Raw genomic sequence first — 14,338 nt, 5'->3', positions numbered from 1 at the left:
TAAAACCTTCCAGTGGTACATGAGTAGGCTAACTTAACTGTAGTCAATATGATTTTTTAAGAGCGAGTTTTCAAATTTTTTTGTTTCAACTTTACATCCCTACAATTCTCATTGCAATAGTTGTACATGTAGCCGCTAACAAAAACAAATCCTTATGACATTCCCTTGCCTGCATACGCCAAAGCATACATACAGTCGCAACCGTATAACATTGAAATTATTTCTGTCTCACCAGAGCCAACCAGAGGAGGGCTCTGGTTTGTTCAGACAATTATTAAAGCCTCTTCCTGTCAGGTCCGGCCTTATGGGTGGGCCTTAGGAGGCCTGGCCCACCCTACCGCACGACCTTGCCTGTCCAAATAAAATATAGAAATATTAACAGTTCATTTGAGCAAGACACGCGCCTACAGAAAGACGCAACAGCGCACCTCTGTCTCAGTCTGTGTAGACCATGTACAGTTGAAGTCGGAAGTTTACATACACTTATGTTGGAGTCTTCAAAACTCGTTTTTCAAGCACTCCACACATTTTCTTGTTAACAAACTGTAATTTTGGCATATCGGTTAGGACATCTACTTTGTGCATGACACAAGTACATTTTCCAACAATTGTTTACAGACCGATTATTTCCCTTATCCAGTGGGTCAGAAGTTTACATACACTAAGTTGACTGCTCCTTTAAACAGCTTGGAAAATTGCAGAAAATTATGTCATGGCATTAGAAGCTTCTGATAGGCTAAATGAGATCATTTGAGTCAATTGGAGGTGTACTTGTGCCTGTATTTCAAGGCCTACCTTCAAACTCTGTGCCTCTTTGCTTGACATCATGGGAAAATCAAACTTATTGTTGGAAGCTTGTGGAAGGCTACCCAAAACTTTTGACCCACTGGGAATGTGATGAAAGAAATAAAAGCTGAAATAAGTCACTCTCTACTATTATTATGACATTTCACATTCTGAAGATAAAATAAAGATCCTAACTGACCCAAGACAGGGGATTTTTACTAGGATTAAATGTTTTACTAGGATTAAATGGAATTGTGAAAAACTGAGATTAAATGTATTTGGCTAAGGTGTATGTCAACTTTCGACTTCACCTGTATCTGATACTGTCTGGACCAGAAGAGTCATACTATTTCTGGCCAGACAGCATCAGATACATTAACTTCATATAGAGGGGCGCTGTTTCACTCGCTCAGATGCTTTCTCTGGTGACAAACACTACATGACCCAAAGTATGTGGACACCTGCTCATCGAACATCTCATTCCAAAATCATGGGTATTAATATGGAGATATAACAGTCTCCATTGTTCTGGGAAGGCTTTCCATTAGATGTTGGAACATTGCTGCGGAGACTTGCTTCCATTCTGTCACAAGAGCATTAGTGAGGTCGGGCACTGATGTTGGCCGATTAGGCCTGGCTCGCAGTCAGCGTTCCAATTCATCCCAAAGGTGTTCGATGGGGTTGAGGTCAGGGCTCTGTGCAGGCCAGTCAAGTTTTTAACATCCATTGTGAATGATAGTTTTAAGTATTTGAAATATCTTTTCAGCAACACTCTCGGCTTCGATAATCACCAAGCCTTGGTGTGAAAGAGCATAATGATCTGATGATTCCATATATCCAGTGGAAACGTCATTAAAAAAGAGCTGTCTGTCCCGATGGTCTGTCCTGAGCTCACTGGTGCGGGAAACTCTGAGGGCCCGGAACAGGTTAGTTGATGTAATGTTGCAAGTTTGCTAGCTACAGCTACAGCTTTCAGTTGATGATTTGATACAATGTTGCACTTCACTATTAATAGCTCAAGTCAAGACAGATAGAGATGAAGGCAGACAGGCGGAGTAGAGAGATGAATGTGAAATATTTTCGACTGTTTTTATTTGTCGACTTTAGGCCTATTTACATATTTTACTTAGTTGACGATGAAGTTATAGGCTTACTGCTGCATTGGCCTATAGGCTATCTCTGAGTTCTATGCACTAATTTCTTTAGCTGCCAATGGATCACAGTGTATCAATGTGTCCATATGGCAGAGGCTGGTGCTCTCGCCTTAGTTGAATTTGAACTTTTATGATTTTTATGATTAACCTTGTGATAATGATTTTAAGGAACGAAAACGTAACTGGCACGCTGATCGGGAGAAATGGTTGGATAAATTATAAACCTCCCCAAACTTGAAACTCACGAGATGCCTACGGTCTTTAATACAAAGCCCATTTTAACAAGTTGTGAACGAGCAAGCACGTACACACATAGGAGGTCCCACGAAAAAACCTGCCAGCCTATGGAAATCAAAGGGCTGTCCAACTCATTCTTTCTGGTGCCGACTCTGCTTCCTGTACTGGGTTTAGTGAGTAACATCGTCGACTATGTGGGCATGAACTCATACTTAGACACTCCTCTGCACAGACTAAACCTATGGGCTAAACATGACTGGCAGGAAAGATACAAAGTGCTCAATTCCTCCCTGCAGCTCCCTTCTTTCTAGTTTTCTCTCTTTCTATGTTCATCTCTTCATCTCTGACACAGCAATCTGTGTGTGGATTACTTGATAGAGTGATGTCTTTTTAATTATTACATCATGCTTTTATGAGGACATCAAAAGAGAGAAGGAGTGACTGATCTGTGATGCTGCACTGTGTCTTTTGATGCAGTGGGTCTGGTCTCTAGCTGACTTGAGAGAGCTCAGGGAATTTCCCCTGCTATCTTCTTTCGTTTCAATATCCAGCAGCGTGACACACTAGCTCTTGTTCTCTCTCTCTCTCTCTCTCTCTCTCACTTGTTCTCTATCTTGTTCTCTCTCTCTCTCTCTCTCTCTCTCTCTCTGTGTCTCTCTCTATATACAGTGGAGCAAAAAAGTATTTAGTCAGCCACCAATTGTGCAAGTTCTCCCACTTAAAAAGATGAGAGAGGCCTGTCATTTTCATCATAGGAACACTTCAACTATGACAGACAAAATTAGAAGAAAAAAAATCCAGAAAATCACATTGTAGGATTTTTCATGAAATGATTTGCAAATTATCACACTCCAAACTCCACTATGGCCAAGACCCAAGAGCTGTCAAAGACTGAATCTGCAATAGGAAGACTGAATCTGGGAAGACTGAATCTGCAATAGATAAGCAGCTTGGCTTGAAGAAATCAACTGTGGGAGCAATTATTAGGAAATGGAAGACATACAAGACCACTGATAATCTCCCTCGATCTGGGGCTCCACGCAAGATCTCACCCCGCGGGTTCAAAATGATCACAAGAACGGTGAGCAAAAATCCCAGAACCACACGGGGGGACCTAGTGAATGACCTGCAGAGAGCTGGGACCAAAGTAACAAAGCCTACCATCAGTTAGGGCATTGAAGATGAAACGTGGCTGGGTCTTTCTCAGCATGACAATGATCCCAAACACACCTCCCGGGCAACGAAGGAGTGGCTTCGTAAGAAGCATTTCAAGGTCCTGGAGTGGCCTAGCCAGTCTCCAGATCTCAACCCCATAGAAAATCTTTGGAGGGAGTTGAAAGTCTGTGTTGCCCAGCAACAGCCCCAACACATCACTGCTCTAGAGGAGATCTGCATGGAGGAATGGGCCAAAATACCAGCAACAGTGTGTGAAAACCTTGTGAAGACTTACAGAAAACATTTGACCCCTGTCATTGCCAACAAAGGGTATATAACAAAGTATTGAGATAAACTTTTGTTATTGACCAAATACTTACTTTCCACCATAATTTGCAAATAAATCCATGAAAAATCCTACAATGCGATTTTCTGGATTTTTTTTCTAATATTGTCTGTCATAGTTGACATGTACCTATGATGAAAATTGCAGGCCTCTCTCATCTTTTTAAGTGGGAGAACTTGCACAATTGGTGGCTGACTAAATACTTTTTTGCCCCACTGTATATATATCTCTCTCTGTCTCTCTATCTCATTATCTCTTTCTTCCACAAACACATTCACGCCTACGCAGTTGCAGAGAGAAGCCACACACGCCACAAAGACATTTACTGATAAACACCCACGTATTACTAATGGTAACTTATGCTCTCCACCCCATCATACATGAAACTGATATGACCCATGTTGGCCCTCCCAGCAGAAAAAGAAAAGGAGACCCGCGCACTCTAGGAGCACAGATTTTTAGAACCAATGTTTCGACAGACAAGCCGTCTTCATCAGGGTATAATGACAAACATATAGTGTTCGAAACATTATGTAGTTTGAAAGGACACACAGTATGTAATCATGGCTGGCTGTGGCTTGATTTCAGTGGTTGATTTAGTGACATAAATAGAACATGTAAAAAAAAAGCATGAATGGATAACATTAGATCATAAATACAATTTGGCTACATAGGCCTGCAAACATGATTTACAATGGATAGCAATAAAGACATTAATCACACGACTGGCTTCACGTGGATCTCTACACTGAGACCGAAGGGAGCAAAGGTCTTAGCTGTCGAAACATTGCTTATAAAATGATTGCATCTGAGCTCCCAGAGTGTGCAGCTCTTCTCATCTTTTTTTTTTCAATCATTCTTCTCTGCATGCCAGCACCAGGCCTGAACAGGTGTTGCCTTTCTTTCGCCTCCAGGGAGTCCATCCCAGTAGCACAGTTTTATAGCATGAACGTTTACTCTTCTGCAGCAATACAACAGTGTGGCCTACTGCACAGTACATCAGGGCAAGTGTCTCTGCAAGTCTGACGGTAGTGTGCCTAAAATATACACACTTACTGTAGTGGGCCTAAAATGTACACACTTATAGTACAGTATCTGCCCTGTTAATAACCTGTAGGTTAATTATCTGACCATTAATAGACAGACACTTGTTCTACCCTTTACTCTACAGGAAGAATGTTATAAAGCTGCAGCTAAATATAAGGCTGTTGTAAAAGCTTTATCGACATGAGTTTGATGCAGAGTAATTATTAAGGATTTATTCTACCACCAATCAATTGAACAATACGAATGGTTGTTCTGCATATTAGTAAATATGTGTGGCCAGTACCGTAGTTGATGTCTAATCTATTACCAGTTTATAATTTAGAGGCAAATAGGCATCTTTGATATACTGAATGCTTTGCTATAATGTCCTGGTTCCCTCTCTGCAATGTGGCCTTGCTCTATCTGTGTGCTATCAGACCAGGCCAAACGAGGGCAGAGAGAGCGATGGACCTGCCTGCCTCCCTGACAGACTGACAGTGTTGATAGAAGCGTTGGAGTGGGAGGTGTTTGTTCTTAGATGTGGTGCCTCTGACTCATTGCAAGAATGTCAAATAGCTGCTTTGGTATTTGCTATAATTCAGACATTGCGTTGCGTTAGTGTTTTGGGCTAGTTGATCTCTAAAATGTCCTAAATAAATCCTCTTCATCATCATCATCATCATTGTGGAACTTCAAGATTAATACAGTATGGATCTTCTGCCTGTGCTACAGTCATCATAGGTAGGCTACTGTAACTATTTCCTGCTTGCTCCTGCATGTGTGTCTCTGTCTAAATATGTGTAAACATAGTGTTTCACATTTTGGTTATTGTGAGAGAAATGGTATCTTGTCTATTAGGGAGTTTGTTTGTTTTTCAAAACATTATATATATATTTTAAAGTAACTCGCGAATTTCTTCCAATACGTTCCCTGTATCAATAAGATGTTGTTTTTTTTGCACAAGAAAAGTACATTAATGTAGATAGCTTTTATGAGTTTTAGTTCTATACTGCACAAGCGTGTGTTTTGCTCGCCCCACCATTACAATTTCCTCTGTGTCTTGAGAAATGCTGCTGCCATTCCTGTCCATGTGGCCTCCTCTCCTATACCTTCATGTGGTAACACGGCTGTAAAATTGCGAATTTCATTTCTATTTCTTCAGAGAGTTTGACAGAATTTGATTTGAAGGCAACAGTAAACATGCCGTACCCCACAAATTATGCAGCGCCCCCCCTTGGGTCAATTGAGATTTGCATGTGACTACCACATGGTGGGGCGAGAAACATACTGATTTTCTGGACGTTATGTTGAACAACAGTTGGCCGTGTGAAAGCGCTTGTTTACGGCTGCCCCAATGGCATCTTTGCCATGTCTGATTGTTGCTAAGTAAAGGCATTCAGATATTTTGAAAAGTGTACATTTGACATTTTATCCAAATCGTTCACCCCTTTAGTATCACCCCTTCAGTATCACCCCTTTAATTAATCTGAAATACGGTTAAAAATACTTAGCCATTTGACTAATTTAACTGTCCCCCACGAGGAAATCGGGGAGGTGACGGTGGATCTGTCTCTCTCCGTTAGGACGTTAGTCACACGTGATATCTCAGACACCACTGGCCCGATTAGGACGATACTTGGGTGAATGATGCATTTAGCCATAGAGAATCGGCCTTTCCAAAGTTACACTGAATGGCCCAAGGCGGGATCTATAGTAATGAACAAAAATGTGGTAGTCACATGCAAATCTCAATTGACCCAAGGGGGGGCGCTGCATAATTTGTGGGGTACGGCATGTTTACTGTTGACTTCAAATCAAATCAAATTGTATTTCTCACATGCGCCGAATACAACAGGTGTACCGAATACCTTTCAGTGAAATGCTTACTTACAAGCCCTTAACCAACCATGCAGTTTTAAGAAAAACAAGTGTGAAGTAAAAAAAATATTAAAAAATAATTAATTTGCATTAAATTAAAGAGCAGTAGCGAGGTTATATACAGGGGGTACCGAGACAATGTCAATGTCAGAGTCAATGTGCAGGGAGCACAGGTTAGTCGAGGTAATTGAGGTAATATGTACATGTAGGTAGAGGTAAAGTGACTATGCATAGATAATAAACAGAGAGTAGTAGCAGCGTAAAAGAGGGGGTGTGTCCGGGTAGCCATTTGATTAGCATTTCCTTGTTGTTTTATCATTGCGTTGCATGTCAGATTCCTCAAGATCAATAATAGTGAGTGACTCCATTTCCCCTCCACCATTTGAAATATGCATAATTCCCTCTTTTTTTCATTGATCTTTTTAGCTGTAGTGATGAATTAATTTACTGTCATATGGGGCCCACATGGTTTATTCTCCTTTTCGTAGATTGGTATTTTATTTCCTTGGAAGTCATCAAGTCTGTGCAAATCTCCGAACCTCAAAAATATTGTCAGAGTATAATTTAGGTTTATAATAAAAATCAAAATGTTTGAGTGAACCAATTTCACTTTTAGAATGTCATTTTAATAATAGAGTTTGAAATATATACAGCGAGTTCCAAAAGTAATTGGACAGTGGCACGTGCCGGTGTTTTGGCTCTGTACTCCAGAATTTAGGATTTTAAATGATACAATAATGACTATGAGGTTAAAGTGCAGACTTCCAGCTTTCATTTTCATCGATATCGGGTGGCACTTGCAAATTACATCACTTTTTGTACATATAGTCCCCCATTTTAGGGAACTAAAAGTATTTTGAGAAATTCACATAATTGCCACCCTTGATATAGATGAGCAAAAAAGACTGTAAAACATTTTGGGAAATGATATTATTTTGTACAAATACAATTGCTCAGAGAAAGAGATTTGTTTGAACAAGTTATAAAAAAAAAACTCAAAAATGTTGTGGTCAAAATGATTGGCACCCCTGTTTTCAGTACTGTAGCATCCTCCCCTTGCGAGGATAATGACACTAGCCTTTTTTATAAATGTTTTATTGAGATTGCAGAACACATTGGGAGGGATCTTAGACCATTCCTTCATACAGAATTTTTCCAGATCCTTTATATCCTTCATCTGCACTTATGGACAGCCCTCTTCAATTCAAACCACAGGTTTTCAATAGGGTTCATGTCCGGAGACTTGAGATCGCCCTTGCAAAACGTTGATTTTGTGGTCAATTAACTGTTTCTTTGTGGATGTTGATTAGTGCTTGTAGTTATTGTCTTGCTGGAAGATCCACTTGCGGCCATCTTGGTATAGTTCATGATGCCGTTGACCTCGAAAAGGGCCCCACGACAGTGGAAGCAAACTAGCCCCATAACATCGAAGATCCACCACCGTATTTTACCACCAAATATGGTCAAATATATACATATATATATTTTTCATCAATTATGGTAAAATATGGTGGTGCATATTTGATGTTATTGGGCTATTTTGTTCTCCAATCTCATAAAACATTTTAGGAAAGTATTGTTGTCATTATCCTCGCAAGGGTAGGGTGCTGGAGTACTGAAAACAGGGGTGCTAATCATTGTTAGCCCTATCTTTTTTAGATTTGTAAAAAAGGACTTCTTAAACGAAATCTCTTTCTCTGAGCAGGTGTATTATTATAAAATAATTTCAGGGGCCTTTATCTAATTTATGAAAGGTACCAATTTAATGAGGACTTTTACCAATATGAATGATTAATGGGATAATTGACTTATCAAAAGTTTTGCTAATATTGCATTTATATAGCTTTGTAATGACTGACTGACAGAGAATGGAGTAGGCTGCAGAATTGCTTTATATTTAAACTCTTTTCAAAATACAAATGATTTTAATCTATTTTATAGTCAAATTTAACGTCAACTTTGTTGCCACACCACATGGTATAATATCTTGCTTCAGTACAGTAGATGGCTCCAGAGTTAGGCTTGGTCGCTCCTACTGTATCTCCCTTCACTGAGATCTAGCTGAACTGTGGAAAGACAGAGAGACTACATTACATTCCTTTTACATGGGATGAAATTGTGATCCAATCTATTTCCTGAAATGACGGGAGATAGAGAGGTACAACTATATGGCCCGTGTTGCAGCATGTAGTTGAGACGAAACTCTAATTCCTGCTGGGATTTCTCTGTAAGACATATAGTACACTCCAAATCACACCCAACTCGCTATATAAGCGCACTACTTTTGACCAGGGCCCATAAGGCTCTGGCCAAACGTAGTGCACTATGTAGGGAGTAGGGTGCCACTTGGGCTCAGCCATACAGTCAGTCCCAACCTACCAGTGAGAGAGAGAACTTTGGTCTGGTCCACATTACCTCCCAAATTGGATTACATTTTTCTCTCCTATAACAGTGAATGACACTGTACGGCATGTGCTGTCATTAAAGCAGCATCACACAACCTGGCCTGGGAATTGCTTTCATTATCTGCACACTTGATTTATTTATTTGGATAGCAAGTGCATTCTTCACAAACTCTTTTATATTGGGTAAGAACCAATAAATCCAAGAGAGGCTGAACAGTGCAGGGGCTAGGAAGGAGGAGACAGGAGAGAAGGAGAGGAGAGGAATTGGAGAGTAGAACACAAGTGAGAACACAGGACAACTGTCATTTTGCATGTTTCGTGGGATGGGATTGTAACCTTTAATCGCGCTACTCTGCTGCATCACATGGTTGAGGCTGTCGATCAGTGGGTCCTCAGGGGACTGTTTGGAGGACTGTCTGAGAACAAGAACACTCACCATATTAATATCTACATCACTGTACTGACACCAACTTCAGTGATAAGACAGACAGAGGAGATGCCTAACAACTCGGCCCAGTACATCCTCATTTTGCCTCTTCAAAGTCTTTATAGGAGTTATCTCACTCTCAGCTCATAGCAGAGCAGAAAAATAGCTCCCTCTGTGCTTCTAATATCTGGTACGGCAGTGAATTTTATTTTTTTATTTTTTTATTTCACCTTTATTTAACCAGGTAGGCTAGTTGAGAACAAGTTCTCATTTGCAACTGCGACCTGGCCAAGATAAAGCATAGCAGTGTGAACAGACAACACAGAGTTACACATGGAGTAAACAATTAACAAGTCAATAACACAGTAGAAAAAAAAGGGGAGTCTATATACAATGTGTGCAAAAGGCATGAGGAGGTAGGCGAATAATTACAATTTTGCAGATTAACACTGGAGTGATAAATGATCAGATGGTCATGTACAGGTAGAGATATTGGTGTGCAAAAGAGCAGAAAAGTAAATAAATAAAAACAGTATGGGGATGAGGTAGGTGAAAATGGGTGGGCTATTTACCAATAGACTATGTACAGCTGCAGCGATCGGTTAGCTGCTCAGATAGCTGATGTTTGAAGTTGGTGAGGGAGATAAAAGTCTCCAACTTCAGCGATTTTGCAATTGTTCCAGTCACAGGCAGCAGAGTACTGGAACGAAAGGCGCCAAATGAGGTGTTGGCTTTAGGGATGATCAGTGAGATACACCTGCTGGAGCGCGTGCTACGGATGGGTGTTGCCATCGTGACCAGTGAACTGAGATAAGGCGGAGCTTTACCTAGCATGGACTTGTAGATGACCTGGAGCCAGTGGGTCTGGCGACGAATATGTAGCGAGGGCCAGCCGACTAGAGCATACAAGTCGCAGTGGTGGGTTGTATAAGGTGCTTTAGTGACAAAACGGATGGCACTGTGATAAACTGCATCCAGTTTGCTGAGTAGAGTGTTGGAAGCAATTTTGTAGATGACATCGCCGAAGTCGAGGATCGGTAGGATAGTCAGTTTTACTAGGGTAAGCTTGGCGGCATGAGTGAAGGAGGCTTTGTTGCGGAATAGAAAGCCGACTCTTGATTTGATTTTCGATTGGAGATGTTTGATATGAGTCTGGAAGAAGAGTAACCTTGTTTAATACGGAGTTGATGACTAGTGAATTTAGCGTGGGGCGTTGTGAACCACGCTCCCTGCAAGTCAGCCGGAGCATGCATTTACTGTGAGAGAGCAGAGCGAAACTGAGGATGCTGGAAATGAAATAGCTGCATTTCTGGGCTGCCCCTCGAGCCCACCGGCCCACCTCTCCACGACAGTCAAAGCATCACAGTCATAACTATAAAGGTCACGTCTGAATTTACTCACCTCAGCTCTTCTGTATATGCAGTCAGTGAGAATGATACAAGTGTGTCTCATTTTACCAATATATATTTTTTCTTCTAAAATGGCAGTGGGTTCCCCAAACATGAACTCAATCTGCTTACTCACCGTGTGTGAACACAATCACATAACGTAAGACAAAAACCTAGGGGGTCATTTCCATTATTATTTTTTTTAAATGAGAAGAGAATAGAAATCCAGTCATACCTAGAGTCATTCCTTGGAGATGTAAATGTAAAACGGCTTCACAAATAGCCATTTACGATGTACTCATAGCAAAGCTGCAAGTAATTCACATGCCTATGAACTGAATACAGGCCAGTGATTAATTCCATGACTTCATAACAGTAAATACATAATAAAAACATCTCATTCAAAGTGTGTACACATGCTGTACTGTACCCTCTCCGAGTTCTCATTTGTTAAGGTATCGACGTCTGTGTTTAGGTTGTATTTTTGTGTTTATTTAACGGAAAATATGTAGCTTGTGTGTTTGCCTTCATTTGATGTCACATGAACAGTAGGAGTTTTAAACAATCAATACACGAGGAAACAAACTGCAGGATGACATTTTTACTTTGCCAACACTGCTCCTATCAGTGCCATTTCAGCACATACTGTATCTAGTGGAAAATATTGTCAAAGTCACACACATCAGAGCTTCGTCTTTAGTGATATGAAATTATGTACTGTATATAAACCCATCAAAGTGAATGGTTCTGTGCAGTGCTAGACATATCAAAGTGAATGTATGGTTCTATGTGGTAATGATTAGATATTGCCAATGCGGTCAGAGCGAAGCTGAAAATGTTTCCCACTTTATATATCAATGCCATTTAGCAGACGCTTTTATCCAAAGCATCTGAAAGTCATGCCTGCATATATTTTAAATATGGGTGGGCCCAGGAATTGCACCCAGTACCCTGGCATTACAAGCACCACCCTCTACCAACTGAGCTACAATTCATAATTCAGACGCAATACTTTCGTTCAATGTCTGTACTCATACATGCTCTACAAAACCGTATGTGCGAGTTCTAATTTTAACAGGGACGTAAATTTGCTTTTAGAAGGGAGGGGGACATAGCTAAATATTATTATATATTTTTTTATATCCAGCCGGATAAACACTCCAAACAGCCTACCCTAGGAGGTGTCCGTATGGTCCTAAAGCACGAGTTGCCTCGTTTTGTATCACATTCTAATGATACAACTGATACAAAAATGCCATTTCAGAATGTGGAAATGTCCCCGCCATACCCAGTGAACGTTGCAGAGCTGAATTTTATAGTTTATGAACTGTTGTGTTTTTGTTTGGCTTTGTTTGAAGTGACTTACACCGTTTTTCATAGAGAAACATAAACACTTATTTTCATGTGCCAACCGTGTGCCTCAAAGAGCTGCCCTGTTAAAAAGTAAAGTTCTATATTAACCCATCAAAGTGAATGCATGGTTCTATGTAGTAAGGATTAGATATTGCTAATCAGAGTGAGGGGAAAGAGATAGAAAGAGAGAGACCTCAGGAGAGTTTGGGAAATAAGAGTCTACAGTTGAAATCCCCTGCATGTGTTTGTGATCCACATGAATTGTCTTCATGATGGGAAAAAAGTGGCTTATATGGTCCCTCTCAGATGTGTGTGTGTCTACTTGCATGTGTGTGTGTGTGCTTGCATGTGTGTGTGTGCGTGTGTTTGATAATCATTCATTGTCTCCCCGGTGGAAAAAAGTGGCCCTGGATACAATAGCACTCTCACACTTTGATGTGTTGTACTCTGCTGTTTTATACACTTTCCAGTTATGTCGGTGCATTTTGCCTTTTAAAATGTTCTCTCACTGTATTAGATATGTCAGCAACGCAATGTCAAAAATAACAGAAGAGTTCTATTAACCCTGTGAAAATAGCCACCACTTGAACTAATAATTGAGGGGAATTGAGGGGGATTAGGTTTTAAATGTAAGGTTTCTTTTATAATGTAATATTTTTGTACTTTATTTAAGTAGACTCTTAATTAATTTAGATTCTAACGAGAGTGAAATAAAATGACCTAATACTGTATGTAACTTATAAACCTCCTTTCCACCCTCCTCTCTCTCTCTCTCTCTCTCTCTCTCTCTCTCTCTCTCTCTCTCTCTCTCTCTCTCTCTCTCACACACTCTCGACAGTGGACATTGAGCAGGCCAGTTCGCTGGGCTCGGAGGGGAAGGATGATGATAAGGTGGGTTTGTGGAGCCTAGAGGTCCAGGACTATCAGGACAGCCTGGACAAGACCAGTCTGACCCCCAGCGAGGGAGAGGGTGACGGGGAGGGGACTGAGCCAGCAGGCAGCCCCAGCCCTAGGGGCCTCTCAACTCGGCCCCACAACCTAAGCCTCAGCCCCAGGCCCAGAGGGGGCCACTGGGCAGAGGGGGCCGAGGAGGAGGAGAGCCCTGGGAGTGGGCTAACCATGGAGGACAAGGATGGAGAGAGGGAGCAGGGATCACTCAAGACCTATAGTAAGCTTATCAACAAAGGTCACACTTTTTCTTCTTCAGTCTTGGTTTGTCCCTATTCTCTTATGGACAGACTACTTAAACAAGGATGGTACCATAGATCTGTCATGATACAACGGGATGCGTGAGATAACGAGCAGTATTAGTTTCCGGTGCTTTGGACAAATCACGATTTCGCAGGTTTTTGTATCTTTCGAATTTTGGAAGGGGAGGGGACATTTGGCCTATAGACTTACCTGCAACTAGAAAGAAAAAGGGTGGAGCTTTTCATTCCGGTTCCAATACTCGTTCTATGCCTTCTCTTAACACATATGATCCAGAACTTAATTGAGCATCTGACCAATTATGCAAGACTTTAGTTCTGGGTTAACCAAGATTTGTTTGTCCCAAATATCCCAAATGGCACCCTATAGTGCACTACTACCATAGAGCTTTGGTCAAAAGTAGTGTACTATACTGAACAAAAATATAAACGCAACATGTAAAGTGTTCCTTGAGCTGAATTGAAAGATCCCAGAAATGTCCCATGTGCACAAAAAGCTTATTTCTCAAAACTGTTTTGCACAAATTTGTTTACATCCCTGTTAGTGCCAAGATATCCTTTGCCAAGATAAACCATCCACCTGACAGGTGTGGCATATCAAAAAGCTTATTCAACAGCATGATCATTACAAAGGTACCCCTTGTGCAATAAAAGGCCACTCTAAAATGTGCAGTTTTGTCACACAACACGATGCCACAAATATCTCAAGTTTGTGCAATTAGCATGCTGACTGCAGGAATGTCCACCAGAGCTGTTGCCAGAGAATTTAATGTTCATTTCTCTACCATAAGCCACCTCCAACGTCATTTTAGAGAATTTGGCAGTATGTTCAACTGGCCTCACAACCGGAGACCACGTTTTTGGCGTTGTGTGGGCTAGCGGTTTGCTAATGTCAACATGGTGAACAGATGCCCCATGGTGGTGGTGGGGTTCTAGTCTGGGCAGGCATAAGCTATGGAGAACAAACACAATTGC

The 14,338-nt window shown here is 41.0% G+C and overlaps 1 protein-coding gene across 1 annotated transcript in view; it reads left to right on the top strand.

Annotated features, from left to right (window-relative positions):
- Nucleotides 1-14,338, top strand: part of LOC115135347 (zinc finger E-box-binding homeobox 1-like) — a 52,855-nt gene that overhangs the window by 24,913 nt on the left and 13,604 nt on the right. Inside the window, exon 2 of the mRNA XM_029669970.2 lies at nt 12,994-13,323. Coding sequence (XP_029525830.1) covers nt 12,994-13,323 — 330 coding nt within the window. The remainder of the gene's footprint in view (nt 1-12,993; nt 13,324-14,338) is intronic.

This window comes from Oncorhynchus nerka, linkage group LG2 (assembly GCF_034236695.1).
Source record: "Oncorhynchus nerka isolate Pitt River linkage group LG2, Oner_Uvic_2.0, whole genome shotgun sequence".
Lineage (NCBI taxonomy): Eukaryota > Metazoa > Chordata > Actinopteri > Salmoniformes > Salmonidae > Oncorhynchus > Oncorhynchus nerka.
Note: the sequence above shows the minus strand (reverse complement) of the source record. Positions and strands in the feature narration are given on the sequence as shown.